Raw genomic sequence first — 17,382 nt, 5'->3', positions numbered from 1 at the left:
CAGCGGGTAAGTGCGTCTGCGCCACCCTCGCCGCCGCCAGCGGGTGCAGCCCCCACGCGCACGTACTTTCCGCTGGAGGACTTTGACAACACCGACTACGAGACACGCAGCCCGAGCGAGTGGGTGGCGCTCGGCGGCGCGGAGGGTACGCCGGCCTACTCGCCGTACTTCGACAAGCTCACCAACGAGGTGGAGTGGCGCCCGTGCCGTGTGGTCGCCTACGACGACGACGCGAACTCGTACCAGATCGTCTGGGAGCACAACGGGCACCGCAAGTGGGCGAAGCGGCTTAACATCCGCTTTGCCGTTGAAGACGAGGCGCAGTGGCGCGAGCGTGTGCAGCAGGCAGAGGCGTATCGCCGCGATACGGAGGCGGCGCTGCGCGGGCGCATGTACCTGCAGTCCCTCGACGCCACCCACATCGCCGCGATGGATGAGACGCAGATGGACCGCATCATCGGCCTCGTCGCCCGACGCTTCCCGCTGACGTCGCTGCACCTCATCGAGCAGTGCACACACGAGCTGGAGGAGCTGTACTATTACAGCCTCAAGCGGGCCCAGCACTGGCGCGAGATGCGCACGCAACAGGAGCAGTGGCGGGCGGAGTTCCTCGGCCTGCCGCCGCCGCCGCCGCAGTTGCTGCTGTCGTCGTCGCTGCCAGCGTCCGGCAGCGATGTACGGCTGCACGGCACAATAGACACACCATCGCCGAATTTCCACACCGCACGGGAGTTCATTGAGGAGAACTTGTTCCAGACGCACGTGCTTCTGCAGAACACCGTCAACTCGATCCACATACAGTGGAACGAGTACCGCGGGCAACTGTTGTGCGTGGCGCAGCTGGATCGCCACGAGACACCGCTGGAGCTGAAGAACTTCGAGGAATTGCAGGCACACCGTGGATTCACTGTTGGGGAGAAGCTGCGCAACGAGTGGAGTATCAACGTGCGCTGCACGATACAAAACAACCTTGACATGCACTTCAAGTTCTACGAGGACAGCATGGAGCGGTACGCGCCCAGTCGCATGCGCCGCTTTGTGAATCTCGTCAACGTCATGATGTCCTCGGAGCTGCGCGAACTGCTGCTCACGTCGCTGCAAGAGTTCGCTGCGTTTATCCACCGCTATCGCGTGGCACCGCGCGTCGATGACACGCAGATGGAGGAGCTGCAGGAGGACATTGAGGAGGCAGCGTATTGGGAGAAGCGGAGCCGCGAGTGGAGCGAGAAGCAACGCGCAGCAGAGGAAGAGGCGGAGCGGCAGCGTCTTGCTGCTAGTGGTGGCGGTGGTGGTGGCAGCAGGCCCACACAGGGTGGCGCTAAACAGCTGGACGAAGCGAAGCGGGACAAGAAGAAGGAAACCAAGAGAGATCCCAACAACAACAATGAAGACGACAACGACAATGATAAAGAAGAGGAAGAAGTGCCATTCGTATGGCGTCTCGGGACGTTCCGCAACAGGCTGCCGTACACGAAACGTGTGGTGGAGATGACGATGAAGCCGAATGGGTTGCAGCCGCTGTTCGTGCTGCAGCTTGTCGAGAGCGGCGGCCGTGTTGCCTTCGCGCCGTCGCTGGATGAAGTTACGGCGAAGGTGACGGCGGTGTTTGCCAACTGCTTCGACCACGCGGACCGGATACACGGCATGGGCGACCAGCTGTTCCCGCTGCTGCAGCTGCCGACGCTGACGCTGTGTCCCCTCGACGAGGCAGAGCCGGCCGTCTGCGAGGCGCGGCGCATGGTGGAGAAGGCGCTCGCTGACAATGTTGAGGCGCCGCTGCAGCTGCTGCAGATGTACCAGACCTTCGAGTACGTGCTGCAGCTTGACGAGCAGGCGCTGGTGGACGAGGTCAAGGCGTGCGAACTCTCCCTCCATGAGTTTGACTGGACGTTTGAGCGCCTCGCGCGCGACAAGAACCGCATCGTGCGGCGAACGCCCAACCATGTAAAGTACGAGATGTTCTTCATCGACTGCAAGGAGATAAAGACGGCGCTGCTCGCCAAGATGGCGAGCGTTCAAAACGCGCTGATGGAGGCCCTCTCGGAGCGACTGGAGAACAATTGCGCGGCGATTATCAGCGAGTACAACGTGATAGGTGAGCGTATTGTGGTGGAGCCGCGCTCACCGGAGGCTCTGCAGGAACTACGCGACTTCCTGGACGCCATTCCAGGGCGGCAGGAGGAAATCAATGCCATTTTTGACACCATCACGGAGGGCTTCGACTTGCTCTTCAAGTACAACCACGACTTCTCCCCGGAGGTGTGCAACGACTACCGCACCGCCTACGAGTGGCCGCGGCGACTGCACCAGGAGCTCGAGGACGGCAACTTCCGCAGCAGGGAGTACCGCAATGTGCTCATGCAGAAGCTGCGCGACAACTGCGAGACGCTCACGAGCGACATTGTGCAATTGGCCAACGCTGTCGATGACTTTACTCACTTTGGTGATGAGTCACGCGCAGATGAGAACTACGAGCAAGCCAAGGCGCTGGAGCAGCGCATCAAGGACCACCAGGCACAGATACAGCTGTACAATAGCCACGAGCTTCTGTTTGGCTTGCAACAGTCTAAGTGGCCCCAACTGAAGGAGATCAAGGTGCAGCTCGAGCCGTACTACATCCTGTGGGAAGTTGTAAGCCTCTTCAACAATGAGAGTGAACGTTGGCTCAATACTCGCCTCTCTGCTCTTGACCCGGTGAATGTCGATCGGCAGCTCGCCGATTGGGCCAAAAAGGTGGCGATTGTGTCCAAGAAGATCAAGGAGGCAGAGCCAGTAGAGGTGGTGAAGAGCGTGCGCGAGAGCATAGCCGCGTTCAAGCCATACATCCCACTGCTCTATGCGCTACGCAGCAACTTGCAGGGAAGCCACTGGAAGGCCATTTACCAGGCCTGCGGTGTGCCCAAGGAAAAGCAGAGCCACGGCACCGGTGGCGTCGACTCCAACGAGTGGCGTCCATTTAACGACTTCATCCAACTTGGTATGCTGGAGTTCCTGCCGCAAATCGAGAGCATCGCGACAGTGGCGCAGAAGTCCTACGAACTGGAGAGCGAACTCATGGCGATGGAGGCGGAGTGGAAAAAGCTGCTCTTCGACATGGAGCCGTACCAGGACACGCACAAGCTTAAGGCAAACGATATCATGCAGGTGACGCTGGACGAGCACATCCTCAAGACACAGTCGATGCTCGGCAAGCCAATTGTGCGGCAGGCGCCGGCGCTGCAGGCACGCGTGACGCAGTGGGAGAGGCTGCTCGACAAGATCCAGTGCACCGTCGACGAGTGGTTCAAGTGCCAGAGCACATGGGCCTATCTTGAGCCTATCTTCTCCTCCGCTGACATATCCCGAAGTTTGCCCAAGGAAAAGCACCTCTTTCTTGTCATTGATGAATCGTGGCATAAAATCATGGAGCAGACCCGCACGACGCCGCAGATTTTGACCCGCTGCCAGGACGAGACGCTGCTCAGGACACTTACGGAAAATAACAACAACCTCGACATTATCCTCAAGAAACTGCAGCAGTTCCTCGAGACCAAGCGTATGGCATTCCCACGCTTTTACTTCATCTCCAATGAAGAGCTGCTTCAAATTCTGTCGGACAGCAAGGACCCATACCTTGTGCAGCCGTACCTCAGCAAGTGCTTTGAGGGCATCAAGCGCATTCAGTTCGGCGACGCGCACAACATTCTCGCGATGGAGTCATCAGAGGGCGAGGTGGTGCAGTTCGTGCGCACCATCAACCCTGGCGACCACCAGAATCTCGTTGAGCTCTGGTTGCAGGCGCTCGAAAACGTCATGAAGGAGACGATCCTCGACCAGCTACGGCAGGCCACCGGCGACTACGCGACGCGCAAAAAACGCACAGAGTTTATCCGTGCGTGGCCTGGGCAAGTCGTCATCGCCATCTGCTCATTGTACTGGACGATGGAGGCGACGGAGGCGATGAGCAAGGAGGGCACAGTGGGGCTCACGACGTACCATGAGAAGTGCGTGGCGCAGCTTGACGATCTCATCGTGCTGGTGCGCGACCGAAATCTCGCTGCGGTGGAGCGCTGCACGCTGGAGGCTCTGGTGGTGGTGGAGGTGCACGGCAAGGACATCATCGGACAGCTCTCCGAGAAGGGCGTTGACTCACCCAAGAACTTTGACTGGCTCGCGCAGCTGCGGTATTACTGGGAGGAGGACCAACTGCAGGTGCACCAGATCAACGCATCGCTGCGGTATGGCTACGAGTACTTGGGCAACACCGGCCGTCTTGTCATCACGCCGCTGACGGACCGCTGCTACCGCACGCTCATCGGCGCACTGCACCTTAACTACGGCGGTGCGCCGGAGGGCCCTGCTGGAACTGGCAAGACCGAGACGACGAAGGATCTCGCCAAGGCGCTAGGCAAGTACTGCGTGGTGTACAACTGCTCTGACCAGATCACGGCGAAAGACATGGCGAAGCTATTCAAGGGGCTTTCCCAGTCGGGGTCATGGGGATGCTTTGACGAGTTCAACCGTATCGAGATACAGGTGCTCTCCGTCATTGCACAGCAGGTGGCGGTGATTCAGGAGGCCATCATTCAGAAACGCAATGAATTCATCTTTGACGGTGCGCAAATTCGTCTCGATCCGGGCTGCGCCATTTTTGTCACCATGAACCCTGGCTACGCTGGCCGTGCGGAGCTACCCGACAATCTCAAGGCTCTCTTCCGCCCCGTGGCGATGATGGTGCCGAACTACGCCATGATTGGCGAGATTCAGCTATACTCCTACGGCTTTCTCCACGGAAAAGAGCTGGCGGAAAAGATCGTGGCGACGTACCGCCTCTGCTCGGAGCAGTTGTCGTCGCAGGACCACTACGACTACGGCATGCGTGCGGTGAAGGCGGTGCTGACGGCCGCCGGCCGCCTTAAGCGTGCGTACCCGGATGAAAACGAGATGGTGCTGATGCTGCGCTCAATCCAAGACGTCAACCTGCCCAAGTTCCTCACACAGGATGTGGAGCTTTTCCGTGGAATCATCTCCGATCTCTTCCCCGGCGTGCGGCTTCCGGAGCCGGACTATGTGGACATGCACAATGCTCTCGTGAAGGTGTGCAAGACACGCAACCTGCAGCTCACCAGCTACTTTGAAGAGAAGGTACGACAGACGTATGAGATGATTGTGGTGCGGCACGGTATGATGTTGGTGGGGTACTCCTTCGGTGGCAAGACGAAGGCCCTGCAGTGCCTCTCGGAGGGTCTCACACTCATGGAGGCCGTCGGGAAGGAGCGGCGCACGCGTCTCATCACAATGAACCCAAAGTCTGTCACGATGCCCCAGTTGTATGGCAAGGTGGAGGCGTCGGGGGAGTGGACGGATGGTATCCTTCCGTACCGCTTCCGCAGTGCTGCGCAGGACACATCTGCTGACCGTAAATGGCTCGTGCTAGACGGCCCTGTCGACGCCGTGTGGATTGAGAACATGAACACCGTGCTTGATGACAACAAGAAGCTCTGCCTGCAGAATGGCGATATCATTCCCATGTCGAAAGAGATGAACCTCATATTTGAGGTGCAGGACTTGGCGCACGCCTCACCGGCCACTGTCTCGCGTTGCGGCATGGTGTACGTTGAGCCGGAATCCCTTGGCTGGCGCTGCCTAGTGGACTCGTACCTCAACACGCTCCCAGAGATACTGCGCGAGGACACGAGCATCATGACGGCGCTGCGCTCCCTCATCGATGTGTTTATGCAGCCGATGCTGGAGGTGGCGCGGAAGGAGGTCAAGACGGTCATCCCACAGGGGGCGCTCGTCGCCGTGTCAGGCTTCAGCAAGTTCTTCTCCGCGCTGCTTGGCGACATGGAGGCGGAGGAGGACACACCGGGCGTCGACGCCAACACGCAGGCGCGCACCCTGCTGATGAAGATAGAGGGCTGGTTCCTTTTTTCGCTCGTCTGGTCTGTTGGCGGGTGCCTCTTCACTAAGGACCGGGCGACATTCAGCGCCGCGCTGCAGGCCGAGGTGGCGGCGGCGGCGGCGAACGGCACGTACAAATTCACGCTGCCTTTCCCGGAGACCAAGCGGTCCTTCTACGACTTGCGGCTCGTGACGGACGGTGAGGTGCGCTTTGCGCAGTGGGCCGACTACGTGCCGGAGTTCACGATCGAGGAGGACGTGGAGTACCAGGACCTCATCGTCCCCACCAGCGCGCAGACGCGGTACGAATTCTTGACGAAATTGATGATCGGCGCAACGCGCCCCGTGCTGCTTGTCGGTGACACCGGCACTGGAAAGACCATCATGATGAAGTCGCTGCTCAAGGCACTCCCCGAGGAGTCCTTCTCGCTCAACATGATTCAGTTCTCTGCGCAGACGACGGCGGGATACCTCCAGCGGCTCGTGGACGGAAGCCTTGAGAAACGTCGAAAAGGTGTCTATGGCCCGCCCATCAACAAGAAGATGATGATGTTCGTTGACGACACGAATCTGCCGCAGCTAGAGGAGTATGGCGCCCAGCCGCCCATAGAGCTGCTGCGCCAGTACCTTGACCACGGCGGTTGGTACAACCACACAAAGGACAGCATCGAATTCCGCCGGCTAGTGGACATCCTGCTGCTGTGCGCGATGGGACCGGCAGGGGGTGGCAGAAACCCCGTGACGCAGCGTTTCACACGCCACTTCAACAGCATCGCCATCCCTGCCTTTGACGAGCCCACGCTACGGAAGATATTCGGCACACTTTCGGACTGGATCCTCAGCAAGGGCTTCCACGCCTCGCTGCGTGGTATGGCCCCCGCACTGGTGAGCGCCACTATTGAGTTGTATGAGACACTTGTGGATAAATTGAAGCCCTCGCCGGAGAAGTCGCACTACACCTTCAATCTGCGTGACGTAAGTAAAGTATTTCAGGGTATTGACATGGTGAACCCGGCGAAAATCGTGGACGAGCGGAATATGTCAGTGCTATGGATGCACGAGGTATCGCGCGCCTTCGCCGATCGCTTTATCGACGACAAGGACACAACATGGTTTCTCAACGAGGTGGGAAAGCTGTCAGTGAAGCACCTAAAGATGCCCCTTGATAACCTTCATAATGTGGAGGAGCCTACCCTCTTTTCAACCTTTTTGAATGAGGACGGCTACTATGAGGAATTGCCCAACGCGGGTGACGCGCGAAAGGTGTTGGAGGACAAGCTGGATATGTACAATTTGGGGACAAACTCCGGCGAGTTGGATCTTGTTATCTTTAACTATGTCCTCGTGCACGTCTCGCGTATCTGTCGTGTGCTGCGGCAGCCAGGTGGGAATCTCCTCCTCATCGGTGTAGGCGGCAGCGGAAGGCGCAGCTGTGCCAAGGTCGCCGCATACTTGCAGGAGTGTGATTACATGTCTATCACCCCGGCAAAGGACTACGACCACAGCAATTTCCTGGATGATATTCGGGTGCTGCTGCTTCGCACCGGCATGAATGGCTACTCTACGGTGTTTGTGATGTCTGACACACAAATATCATCGGAGAGTTTCCTGGAGGATATCTGTGGCCTCCTCAACACTGGTGAGGTCCCCGGCATTTGGGACACAAAGCAAGATAAGGAGACGTACGAGAATGCCGTGGCATCGCTGCGCGAAAAGGGTAAGGAGCTTGGCCGCCCTGACACTGCCGAGGCCCTACAGGCACTCTTCGTGGAGCGGTGTAAGAAGTACATGCATATCGCCCTCTGCTTCTCACCTATTGGAAGCGTCCTGCGTGAGCGGTTGCGACGTTTCCCCTCGCTGGTAAACTGCACTACCATTGACTGGTTCCGTGAGTGGCCGGAGGACGGTCTACGCTCCGTCGCCATGCGGTTCCTCTCGAAGGTCGACCTCACTGACCATGAGCGGATGGCGGTGGAGGAGATGTTCGTCTCGTTCCAGCAGCAGGTGCGGGAGCTCGGCCAGACATACCTGACGGAGGTGCGGCAGCACACGTATGTCACACCCACGTCGTATCTGGATTTGCTCTCCACGTTTGCGCGGCTGCTGGAGGAGAAGCGGACGGAGCTGACGGCGATGATGCACCGCTACGCCAATGGCCTGACGCAGCTTAAGAAGACGGAGGATCAGGTGGAGGTGATGCAGCAGGAGCTGGCCCTGATGCGGCCGGAGCTGGCAAAGAAGCAGCAGGAGACGGACGAGCTTATCAAGGAGGTGGAACTTGAGAGCAAGGCGGCTGAGGAGCAGCGCGCGATTGTGGCCGTTGACGAGGCGGCAGCGAACGAGCAGGCGGCGTCAGCGAAGGAGATTAAGGACGCGTCGCAGAAGAAGGTGGATGAGGCGCAGCCTCTCGTGGAGCAGGCGCAGCGAGCCGTGCTCGACCTCGACCCGAAGGCGCTGCAGGAAATCAAGGCACTCAAGACACCACCGCAGGGTGTCAAGTACGTCATCGAGGTGCTCTGCACGCTGCTGGGCGGCACGTACAAGCCGAAGCCGGTGCGGGACCCGCTCACCGGCAGCGTGTCGGTGCCGTACTGGGACCACGCCAAACTGACGCTCCTCAACGCCGAGTTCAAGAACACGCTGCTCAACGCGTACCCGGTCATTGTCGACACCACACCCAACGAGCAGATCGAGGAGGTGAAGAAGAAGATGTCGAACGATATGTTTAAGAACGAGAACATACGAAAAACGTCCGTCGCGCTGCTCGGTGTGGCGACGTACATCCGGGCGGTGGTGGAGTACTACAAGCAGAACAAGATCATCAAGCCGCTGCTGGCGCAGGCCGCCGCCGCACAGCAAGAATACGACGCGGCGATGACGAGCCTCAACAAGAAGAAGGAGGAGCTGCGTATCATCAATGAGAAGCTCGCGGCGCTCACGAGTCACCTCGAAAGCGTCAAAAAAGATAAGCAGGACCTCGAGGAGAAGGTGAACGACACCGATGTCAAATTGACGCGGGCGAAGAAGCTCATTGAGGGTCTTGGCGGTGAAAAGATGCGCTTCGCCAAGGAAAGCAAACGCTTCGAGGAGGAGCTGAAGTACGTTGTTGGCAACGTCGTCGTCAGCGCCGGTGTTGTGGCATACATGGGGCCGTTTCTGCACAAGTACCGTAAGAAGGCAACGCACACCTGGCTGGAAATGTGCAGGAAGCACGACGTGCTTGTGTCGGAGGACTACGCCTTGGAAAAGTTCGTCGGTTCGCCAATCGACATCCAGGCGTGGAAACTGCAGCAACTGCCGTCTGATGGCTTCTCTGTCGACAATGCCGTTATTGTGAAGACGTCCGACCGCTGGCCGCTCTTTGTTGACCCGCAGCAGCAGGCGAACAACTGGATTCGCAACATGGAGCGTGCCAACGGGCTCATCGTCACACGGCCATCGGAGTCAGATTGCATCAAGACTATCCGCGGCGCCATTTCAGAGGGGCGGCCGGTGCTCCTGGAGAACCTCGACGAAACAGTGGACCCGGTGCTGGAGAACCTACTGCTGAAGCGGCTGACGCGGGAGGGGAGTGCCGTCGTCGTGCACGTTGGGGAGCCGGTGGAGTGGAACGCGAATTTCCGCTTCTACATGACGACGAAGCTGCCCCGACCGCACTACCTGCCAGAGGTGAGCACGAAGGTGACGCTCATCAACTTCATGATCACGCAGCAGGGGCTGCAGGACCAGCTGCTGCAGCGTGTTATGATGTGTGAGCGGCGCGAAGTGGAGGAGAAGAAGCAGGCGCTGACACTTGAGGCTGCGGAGAATCAGGCGAACCTGAAACACACGGAGGATAAAATGCTCGCGATTCTCTCCTCAGAGGGCAACATACTGGAGAGCGAGACGGCTATTGAGGAGCTCGACAGCTCCAAGGTGCAGAGCGATCAGATTGCAAAGCGCCAAGAGGAAATCGAGGCGATGGAGCGCATCAGTGATCGCACCCGCAACCTCTTCATTCCCGTTGCCAACCTCGGCGCTACACTGTTCTTCTGCGTGACAGAGCTGGCCAACATCGACCCTATGTACCAAAACTCCCTCAGCGCGTACGTCACAATCTTTCAGGAGGCTCTGCAGCAGAGCGAGAAGTCTGAGGATGTGGATGTCCGCATTGAGAATATTAAAACAACGTTTCAGCGGTCGCTCTACAGGAGGATCTGTCGTTCACTGTTTGCGCGGGATCAGCTGCTCTTCTCGCTGACGATGTGCCTGAAGATTCACGAGGTGGATCCAACACAGCTGCGCTGGCTTCTTATGGGTGGTTTCGAGGCGGATGATGTGATCTCGCAGAATCCCTTCGACTCTTGGTTGCCAGAGAAGAACTGGAAGCTTTTGTGTCGCGCCAGCACTCAGCTGCCGGTGCTGTCGTCGTTCATTGACACGGTGCGGGAGAACGAGAGCTTCTTCCGTGACTACTACGAGGCGTCTGACCCGCTTGCGCTGGAGCTTCCAGCCGTCATCGCGGAACTGCAGGGCGTGCTGCAACTGATCATCGTGCGCTGCTTCCGCACCGACAAGATCGTGCCAGCGGTGACGGAGTACGTGCGCAGCTTGCTGGGCGGCTACTTCGTGGAGCCGCCGCTCTACGCGCTGGAGGAGGTCGTCCAGGAGTTGGCGCACGACCCGTCAGTGCCGCTCGTGCTTGTGCTGTCGCCTGGCGCCGACCCCAGCGTGGAGCTGGACCGCCTTGCGGAGCAGATGGGCATGAGTAGCCGCCTCTTCAAGCTGTCACTCGGACAGGGGCAGGGCGTCTTTGCGCGGCAGCTCATCGACGAGGGAACTCGCGCGGGGCACTGGGTATTCCTGCAGAACTGTCATCTATACCAGGACTTCATGCCGGAGCTCTCGCGCATCATTGAAAACTACAGCGATAGTGGTGCAAAGACGAACCTACACGATCAGTACCGCCTGTGGCTCACATCGCTTCCAAGCGAGACGTTCCCCATCGCCATCCTTCAGAACGGCGTTAAGTTGGTACAAGAGCCACCAAAGGGTCTCAAAAGTAATCTACTGCAGTCTTATCTCTCCAATCCGGTGGCAGACCCACAGTTCTTCGGCTCCTCCAACAAACCCGAGGTCTGGCGGAAGATGCTGTTTGGTCTCTGCTTTTTCCACGCCGTCGTGCAGGAGCGCCGCCAGTTTGGACCACTTGGTTGGAACCGTATGTACGAATTCAACGACACTGACCGCCGTATCAGCGTGCGACAGCTCAACATGTTTCTTGACGAAAATGAAGAGATCCCGTACGATGCGCTGCTGTACCTCACTGGCCAGTGTAACTACGGTGGGAGGGTGACAGATGATTGGGATCGCCGCTGCATTATGGCGACGCTGTCTCTCTACCTGACGCCATTGATACTGGAGGACGACTACGTGTTCGCCCCAGACGCCCCCGAATACTACGCCCCGCCATTTGGTGAATTCAACTCCTATGTGGAGTATATTCAAAGCTTGCCATTGCAGCAGCCGCCCGGCGTGTTTGGTCTTCACGAGAACGCTGACATCACCAAGGATGAGAGGGATGCAAAGAATTTGCTTGAGGCGACACTCCTGACTCAACCACGAGAGTCATCCGACTCTGCGTCAAAGCTGGACCCAAAGGCGACCGTGCGGGATCTTGCACACCACGTCCTTTCACGGCTTCCGAAACCCTTCGATATTGAGGAGATCCAGGAGAAACACCCCATTGATTACTCGCAATCAATGAACACGGTTCTACTACAGGAGGCGATACGGTATAAACGTCTCCTGGTTGTTGTGCGACAAACACTGGCGGCTGTGCAGGATGCGATAAGTGGGAAAGTGGTGATGAGCTCGGATTTGGAGGAAGTTTTCAATGCCATGTACGACGGCAAGGTCCCAGACGTGTGGAAGAGGCGGTCATACCCGTCGCTGAANCCATTTGGCTCCTATGTGAATGATTTGATTGATCGCCTCGCGTTCCTGCAAAAATGGTGTGATGAGGGCCCGCCACCTATGTTCTGGATCAGCGGATTTTTCTTTACACAATCATTCCTAACTGGCGTCATGCAGAACTACGCGCGCAAGTGGAAGATAGAGATCGATAAATTAACGTGGCAGTTCACAGTCCTCACTGAGGAGACTTGCACCACCGCCCCAGAGGACGGCTGCTGCATCAACGGCCTCTTCCTTGAGGGGGCGGGGTGGGACCCCGTCAACGCCGCCCTCTGTGAGAGTAGGCCGAAGGAGCTCTTCATCAAGTTCCCGCTGTTGCGGCTGCTGCCGTGCCGCGAAGAGGATCTTCCCGACACCCCGGTGTACCGATGCCCGTGCTACAAGACGACTGATAGACGTGGTGTGCTGTCAACAACCGGGCACTCTACCAACTTTATTCTCACCATCGACCTGCCGAAACATCCAGCTGATTCGGAGAACCACTGGGTGCTCCGTGGAGTGGCGCTTTTCACGCAGCTCCCGTTTTAGATGTAAGCAGTCATGTACTAGGAGCGAAAAGACAAAACAAAACAAAACAAAAAAAAACACAAACAAGCAAACGACATGCTTTTTGCCACAAAATACAGAGGTGATTCAATTACCACCACTTGCATGCCGATGTTGCTGTTTTATTTTGGTAGTGGTGCTGTATCAACGAATAATCCTTTTTGTCCCTTTTTGTTCTTGTTGGCATTTCGGTGTCTTGATGCGCATAGTTGGCGTAGGGGTTCACGCATGGACGGGGGCACACACAGGGGGTCACCGGCAGGATGACACGTTGGCGCTGCATGGATGTGCACACATGAGGTGTGTTTGCCTCTCCCACCACGCCACGTTGCGGCGCCGATGTTGTTCATCCCGCATTTGTCGATTCGGTGTGGACGTTGACGGATGCTGCTGCCCCGGGGAGGGGCGTAAGGCGTGCCTCCTCTTCTGTGGCTGCGGCAGCGCCTAACCGAGATGGGGTGGCCCCAGTGTGGGTGCGCCACAAGAACGGCGGCTGATGCGCGGAGGTTTTGGCATCCGATGGATGAGCGGCCAAACATGCTCGTTGGTTCCCGTAGCTGGTTTCTCTCGTCGCTAACGTGAGAGGAGGAGCCATGCGTACAGGTGTCTGCTGCCCCCGACGCAACAAGGCCCGAAAGCCAACACACCGAGAAACCGGAGTGATGCGAGTGGGCTGTGGGTGGATGCCTCTGCGCGGCACGGGACTAGAGGCTTTGACGCCACGGCTTGACGGGGGGAATATGGCGTGCCGGTGTGGCCACCCAGGCTGCGCTGTGCGCGTACGGTGGTCACGGCAACTCTCCGCGTGTGGAGATTCTTTCATTTCCCTTACAAAAAAAAAATGAGCTGAAGGAATGCCAGGGAGGTTGCCTTGGTGCCTGATAAAGTGATGAGCGAGTGAGACGAACGTACACACACGCAGAAGAAAAAAGCGGGAATCCAAAAGAAAAGCCAACCCCTGAACAAGAGGTGTGTCCGTCATAACATTTGGGATGTGATGCGCTTCCGGTTGAGACACGCGTGGGGAATCATGAAACGGCTAACTGTAGGGACTGTCTTTCGGGAGACAGGCGTTGCGCCGCTGAGGGATCGCAATAAGCGATATACGACACCTGCTTTTTGTTCTGTTTGTATGACTCCTCCCGCTGATGCATGGCGTCTGATGACCTTTCTTTCTTCTTTTTGTGTGCACAAAGTTACCCATTCGAAGGCGTGTACACTTTTTGCTACACCGGCACGGGAAGCTCTTAAGCGGAACCGGAGCGGGGAATCAGGAATCCACTGCCTCTCTCTACAGCGATTCTGTCTCGCAAAGCCGATCAAAGGATTCTGCCCATAACCTGCCGTTGCAGGCGTTGCAAAAGCCGAGTCTCAGGGCGTTTTCGACGGATAGACCGCATCAAAAGGCAAGGGAAAGAAGGAACGTATTTAAAGGGGACACTTGGGGGCGGGGTATCGAGGCATACGCGGACACTAAGTTGAGGCGTTGCGCAGCTGGCAGCACGCTCTTCTTTGACGCTGAAAAGATGCCCGACACGGACGAGGTCCGCATCGTTGGAAAGGCACTTGAGGGAAAGAACCTGAGGTCCCTTCTTGGGTGTGAGTCACCGACGCGGGTACACATCGAACACTGCACTGGGGTCTGTGATTTGCAATTGTTTGCAAACCTACCGTCATTGCAGGAAATACATGTGGAAGGGGATGTTGATGTGCAAAACTTTGCCTCCCTGAGTCAGCTCCCTTTGCTGCGGAAACTACTGCTAAGTGCTGTAAGCCTTAAAGATGGTGACTTGCGTGACTTGGGACTCATCCAGACACTGGAGGATCTCTCTCTTTGCAACTGTGCCCAGATAAAAGGTTGGGAAAGCATTGGTCACCTCCCACGACTACGCTCACTTGATTTAAGCTTCACTGGGATCGGAGACGAAGAGCTGAGGGACCTCGCAGTGAGTCGAAGTCTCGTTAAGGTTGATCTCGTCGACTGCAAGCAGCTGACGGATGTGTCGCCGTTGGCAAATATCGAGACTCTTGAAGAGGTGAGCCTCGGCTACTGTGCATGTGTGACAGGCCTTGGCGCTCTCGTCGGGCTGCCTAAGCTGCGTCACCTTTACTTGTGGTGTAGTGCCATCACGGATGAGTGCGTAAGGGAGCTCGGTGCGAGTCAAAGTCTTGTGAAGCTCGATCTCGGAGGTTGTAAGCAGCTCTCGGATGTATCCCCATTGGCGCGAATCCAGACACTTGAGGAGATCAACCTTCGAGTGAGCGAGGAGGTTTCTGTTGTCGCTGACCTTGGTAAGTTGCCTGTACTGCGCTCAATATATTTGGCCCACACTGCAGTCACGGACGAGGGGCTGAGGGGGCTGGGTGCCAGTCGAAGTCTCGTCGAGATTGCTCTCGATAACTGCATGTTGCTGACAGATGTGTCCCCGTTGGCATCCATTGAAACACTTGAAGAGGTGAGCCTTGCGGATTGTGATGGGGTGACGGCCGTTGGCGCCCTTGGCAGGCTGCCTGCGCTGCGCTCGCTTGATCTCTGCCGTTCTGGCATCACCAACGAGGGTCTGGTGGGCCTCAGCGCGAGTCGCAGTCTCGTGAAGCTTGAGCTCAAGCGCTGTAGATATCTGACTGATGTAACTTCTCTTGCGTCTATTGAGACTCTTCAAGAGGTGAATCTTCGCGGATGCGAATATGTGAATGCTTTCGGTGTTCTCGGGAGGATGGCAATGCTGCGCGTGCTTAATTTGAGCTACACCGCACTCACGGATGATGACTTGAGGGGAATCAGCGCGAGTCGCACTCTCGTGAGGATTGATTTCGGAGAGAACAAGCTTATAAGAGATGTGACTCCTCTTGCATCCGTTTCGACACTGGAGGAGGTGAACCTTGCGGATTCTGTGGGTGTGACGGGTGTTGGTGCCCTTGGCGCTTTGCCTGCGCTGCGCGTGCTTGATTTAAGCCGCCTCTCTGTCTCAGACGACGACCTGAGGAGGCTCAGCGCGAGTGGCAGTCTCGTGAATCTTGATCTTGATCACTGCGAACTTCTTACAGATGTGACTCCTCTTGCATCTATTGAGACGCTTCGAGAGGTGAGCCTTTGCGGTTGCAAAAATGTGAGGGGATTGTCTGCAATTGGGGGCTTGCTGCGACGACATTCGTCTGATTTGGTCTCATCTGACACCGTGGACGAAGAATCCATGTGACTCGCTCTGTTGGTTTGCTTCATGCGATGGCAAGTGTGCCTTGAATTGATCTATATGTGCTAATTGGAAGCCTTCCTGGGCGCCAGAGCTTAGAGCTTTGAGCTTCTTAGGCGCATGTATTAATCGGTGTGCTGTTTGTTTGACGAATACTTTTTGCCTTTTGCTGTTGTCCATGCTGCACAGCAAGGACGCCGACACTGCTGCTATTTCTGGGCGTCATGGGGACTGATGCCGTGTAGAGAGATCTGTGGGCTTGGATCGAGTTGGCCATACGCAAGGCCTCAATTTTCTTGAGGCTTTCTCCTATTGTTATCCTACTCGATGCAGGATAACGCGTAATGGGATTAGGTGAGCAGGAGGGGTTCCTTGTGTTTTTTTCCTTTGTCTCTTTGCGGGGTTGTGAAGGTCTTCCGAAGGTGTGTGTTATCCAATTGTTGTTTTCATCCGCTTCCCCGAGTAAAGAGCATGCGGGCTGCGATACTGCGTTTGCCTGCTTGCGTGCGGCTTTCAGATCGAGAAGATTTTTAAAACTGAGGTCCGTATCGGGGACTTTATAAAGGGGGCTTCCATCTGTCCCAGCACCACCTCTCTTTGCCCACGAGACAAGAGATGACGTCTTGGGGCCTGCCTGGCCCCGGGCAGCGCCTAAATGTTACAATTGTGTGCGTAGCACCGGCGGAGAGTCGGAGTGCGGCGGTCGCTGAATGTGTTTAGGACNGGGGGGGGGGAACGCCATAACTCTTCTTCACTCTCAGTTTTTACTCTCTTATAGGAGTGGGGGGCAGATAAGCATGCTTCGTGACTCTTCTAACAGGCTGAAGCGCAATGAAGCTAGGCAGGTGATGAGGGATCGCACACACAGCAGGGCAGAAAACGGGACAACCGGGCAAGGCACATGACTCCCCGCCCCTTACGCACAGTCATTTTCTTTATTGGGAAATCAGTGCAAAAGAAAAAGAGGACAGGATTCGGATCCATGATTGCCGATCAACAATGATCTTATCCAACCCTGTTCATGGTACTGAGTAGGGGCTTCGAACTGACTACATCTGTGGGGAAGGAAGACGGATCAGCTGAATTTGTGAACATACTTTCTGGCGCAGAGGCAAACAACAATTTCTCAAAAAAAAAGATTGAGATATGACAGAGCATATACTTCACCACTCCTCCCAACACAACAGGCATCACCCATCACTATTACACGGGATAACACACACACAAAAAAAAAACATACGCCAACATTGCGGCCGCCTTTCTTGGCCCATGCGTGCACTGGCTGGTGAAGCGCGGCGGAATACAACAACATATGGTTTGGGAGTTGGCATACAAGTGGGTTTACTAAACAGGTGCCAGAGAGCATATGTAACAAACACAGCAAGTTAACATTTCTTCTTTGTTATAATTATATAGGCTTCTCTATTTCTGCAGCTGCTTCTCTGAAAACAAAGAGGTTAAACTTGTTTGGTTTGTGCGGAAGTAACGTGCAAAGATGCATTTGAACAAGGCACTCCGCTGCAGGAGGTTATCTGCTGCTCTGACACTACGTCCTCCGCCACCACAACACTCGACTTTTTTCGAACTGCAGCGATTCACAGCGTTGCAGAGGCTCCTCGTAGAAAGAAGAGGGTATTGACAATGCTTAACGGTGGATTCATCAGCTGCTGCGTCTTGGCTCTGCGTAGAGCGTCGGCTGGTGGCCGCAGAGGAGTCTGCGCCCTACGACAAACCAGATGCCTCAACTTCCTATCTGTGTCTCAGCCTGGCTACTTCTCACAACATTAATATATATATATATATA

General features: G+C 56.4%; 3 protein-coding genes across 3 annotated transcripts in view; all 3 read left to right on the top strand.

Annotated features, from left to right (window-relative positions):
* DQ04_02491030 (dynein heavy chain) overlaps positions 1–12,366 on the top strand; it is a gene marked incomplete at both ends in the record, with an annotated part of 12,738 nt that extends 372 nt beyond the window's left edge. The window contains one exon of the mRNA XM_009311933.1: positions 1–12,366. This exon is cut by the window's left edge and continues 372 nt beyond it. Within this exon, the coding sequence (XP_009310208.1) occupies positions 1–12,366 (12,366 nt within the window).
* Positions 12,367–13,381: 1,015 nt separating this feature from the next.
* DQ04_02491020 (hypothetical protein) lies at positions 13,382–13,723 on the top strand (the record flags this gene model as incomplete). Its single annotated transcript, XM_009311932.1, has 1 exon — positions 13,382–13,723. The coding sequence occupies one exon, from the start codon at positions 13,382–13,384 to the stop codon at positions 13,721–13,723; it is 342 nt and encodes a 113-aa protein (XP_009310207.1).
* A 187-nt stretch (positions 13,724–13,910) lies between these two features.
* On the top strand, positions 13,911–15,584 carry DQ04_02491010 (leucine-rich repeat protein (LRRP); the record flags this gene model as incomplete). Its single annotated transcript, XM_009311931.1, has 1 exon — positions 13,911–15,584. One exon carries the CDS (start codon positions 13,911–13,913, stop codon positions 15,582–15,584), a length of 1,674 nt encoding a protein of 557 aa, XP_009310206.1.
* Between the last annotated feature and the right edge of the window lie 1,798 nt (positions 15,585–17,382).

Source organism: Trypanosoma grayi, assembly GCF_000691245.1.
Source record: "Trypanosoma grayi strain ANR4 Tgr_249_V1, whole genome shotgun sequence".
NCBI classification, from domain to species: domain Eukaryota; phylum Euglenozoa; class Kinetoplastea; order Trypanosomatida; family Trypanosomatidae; genus Trypanosoma; species Trypanosoma grayi.
This window is presented reverse-complemented; position numbering and strand designations above follow the sequence as displayed.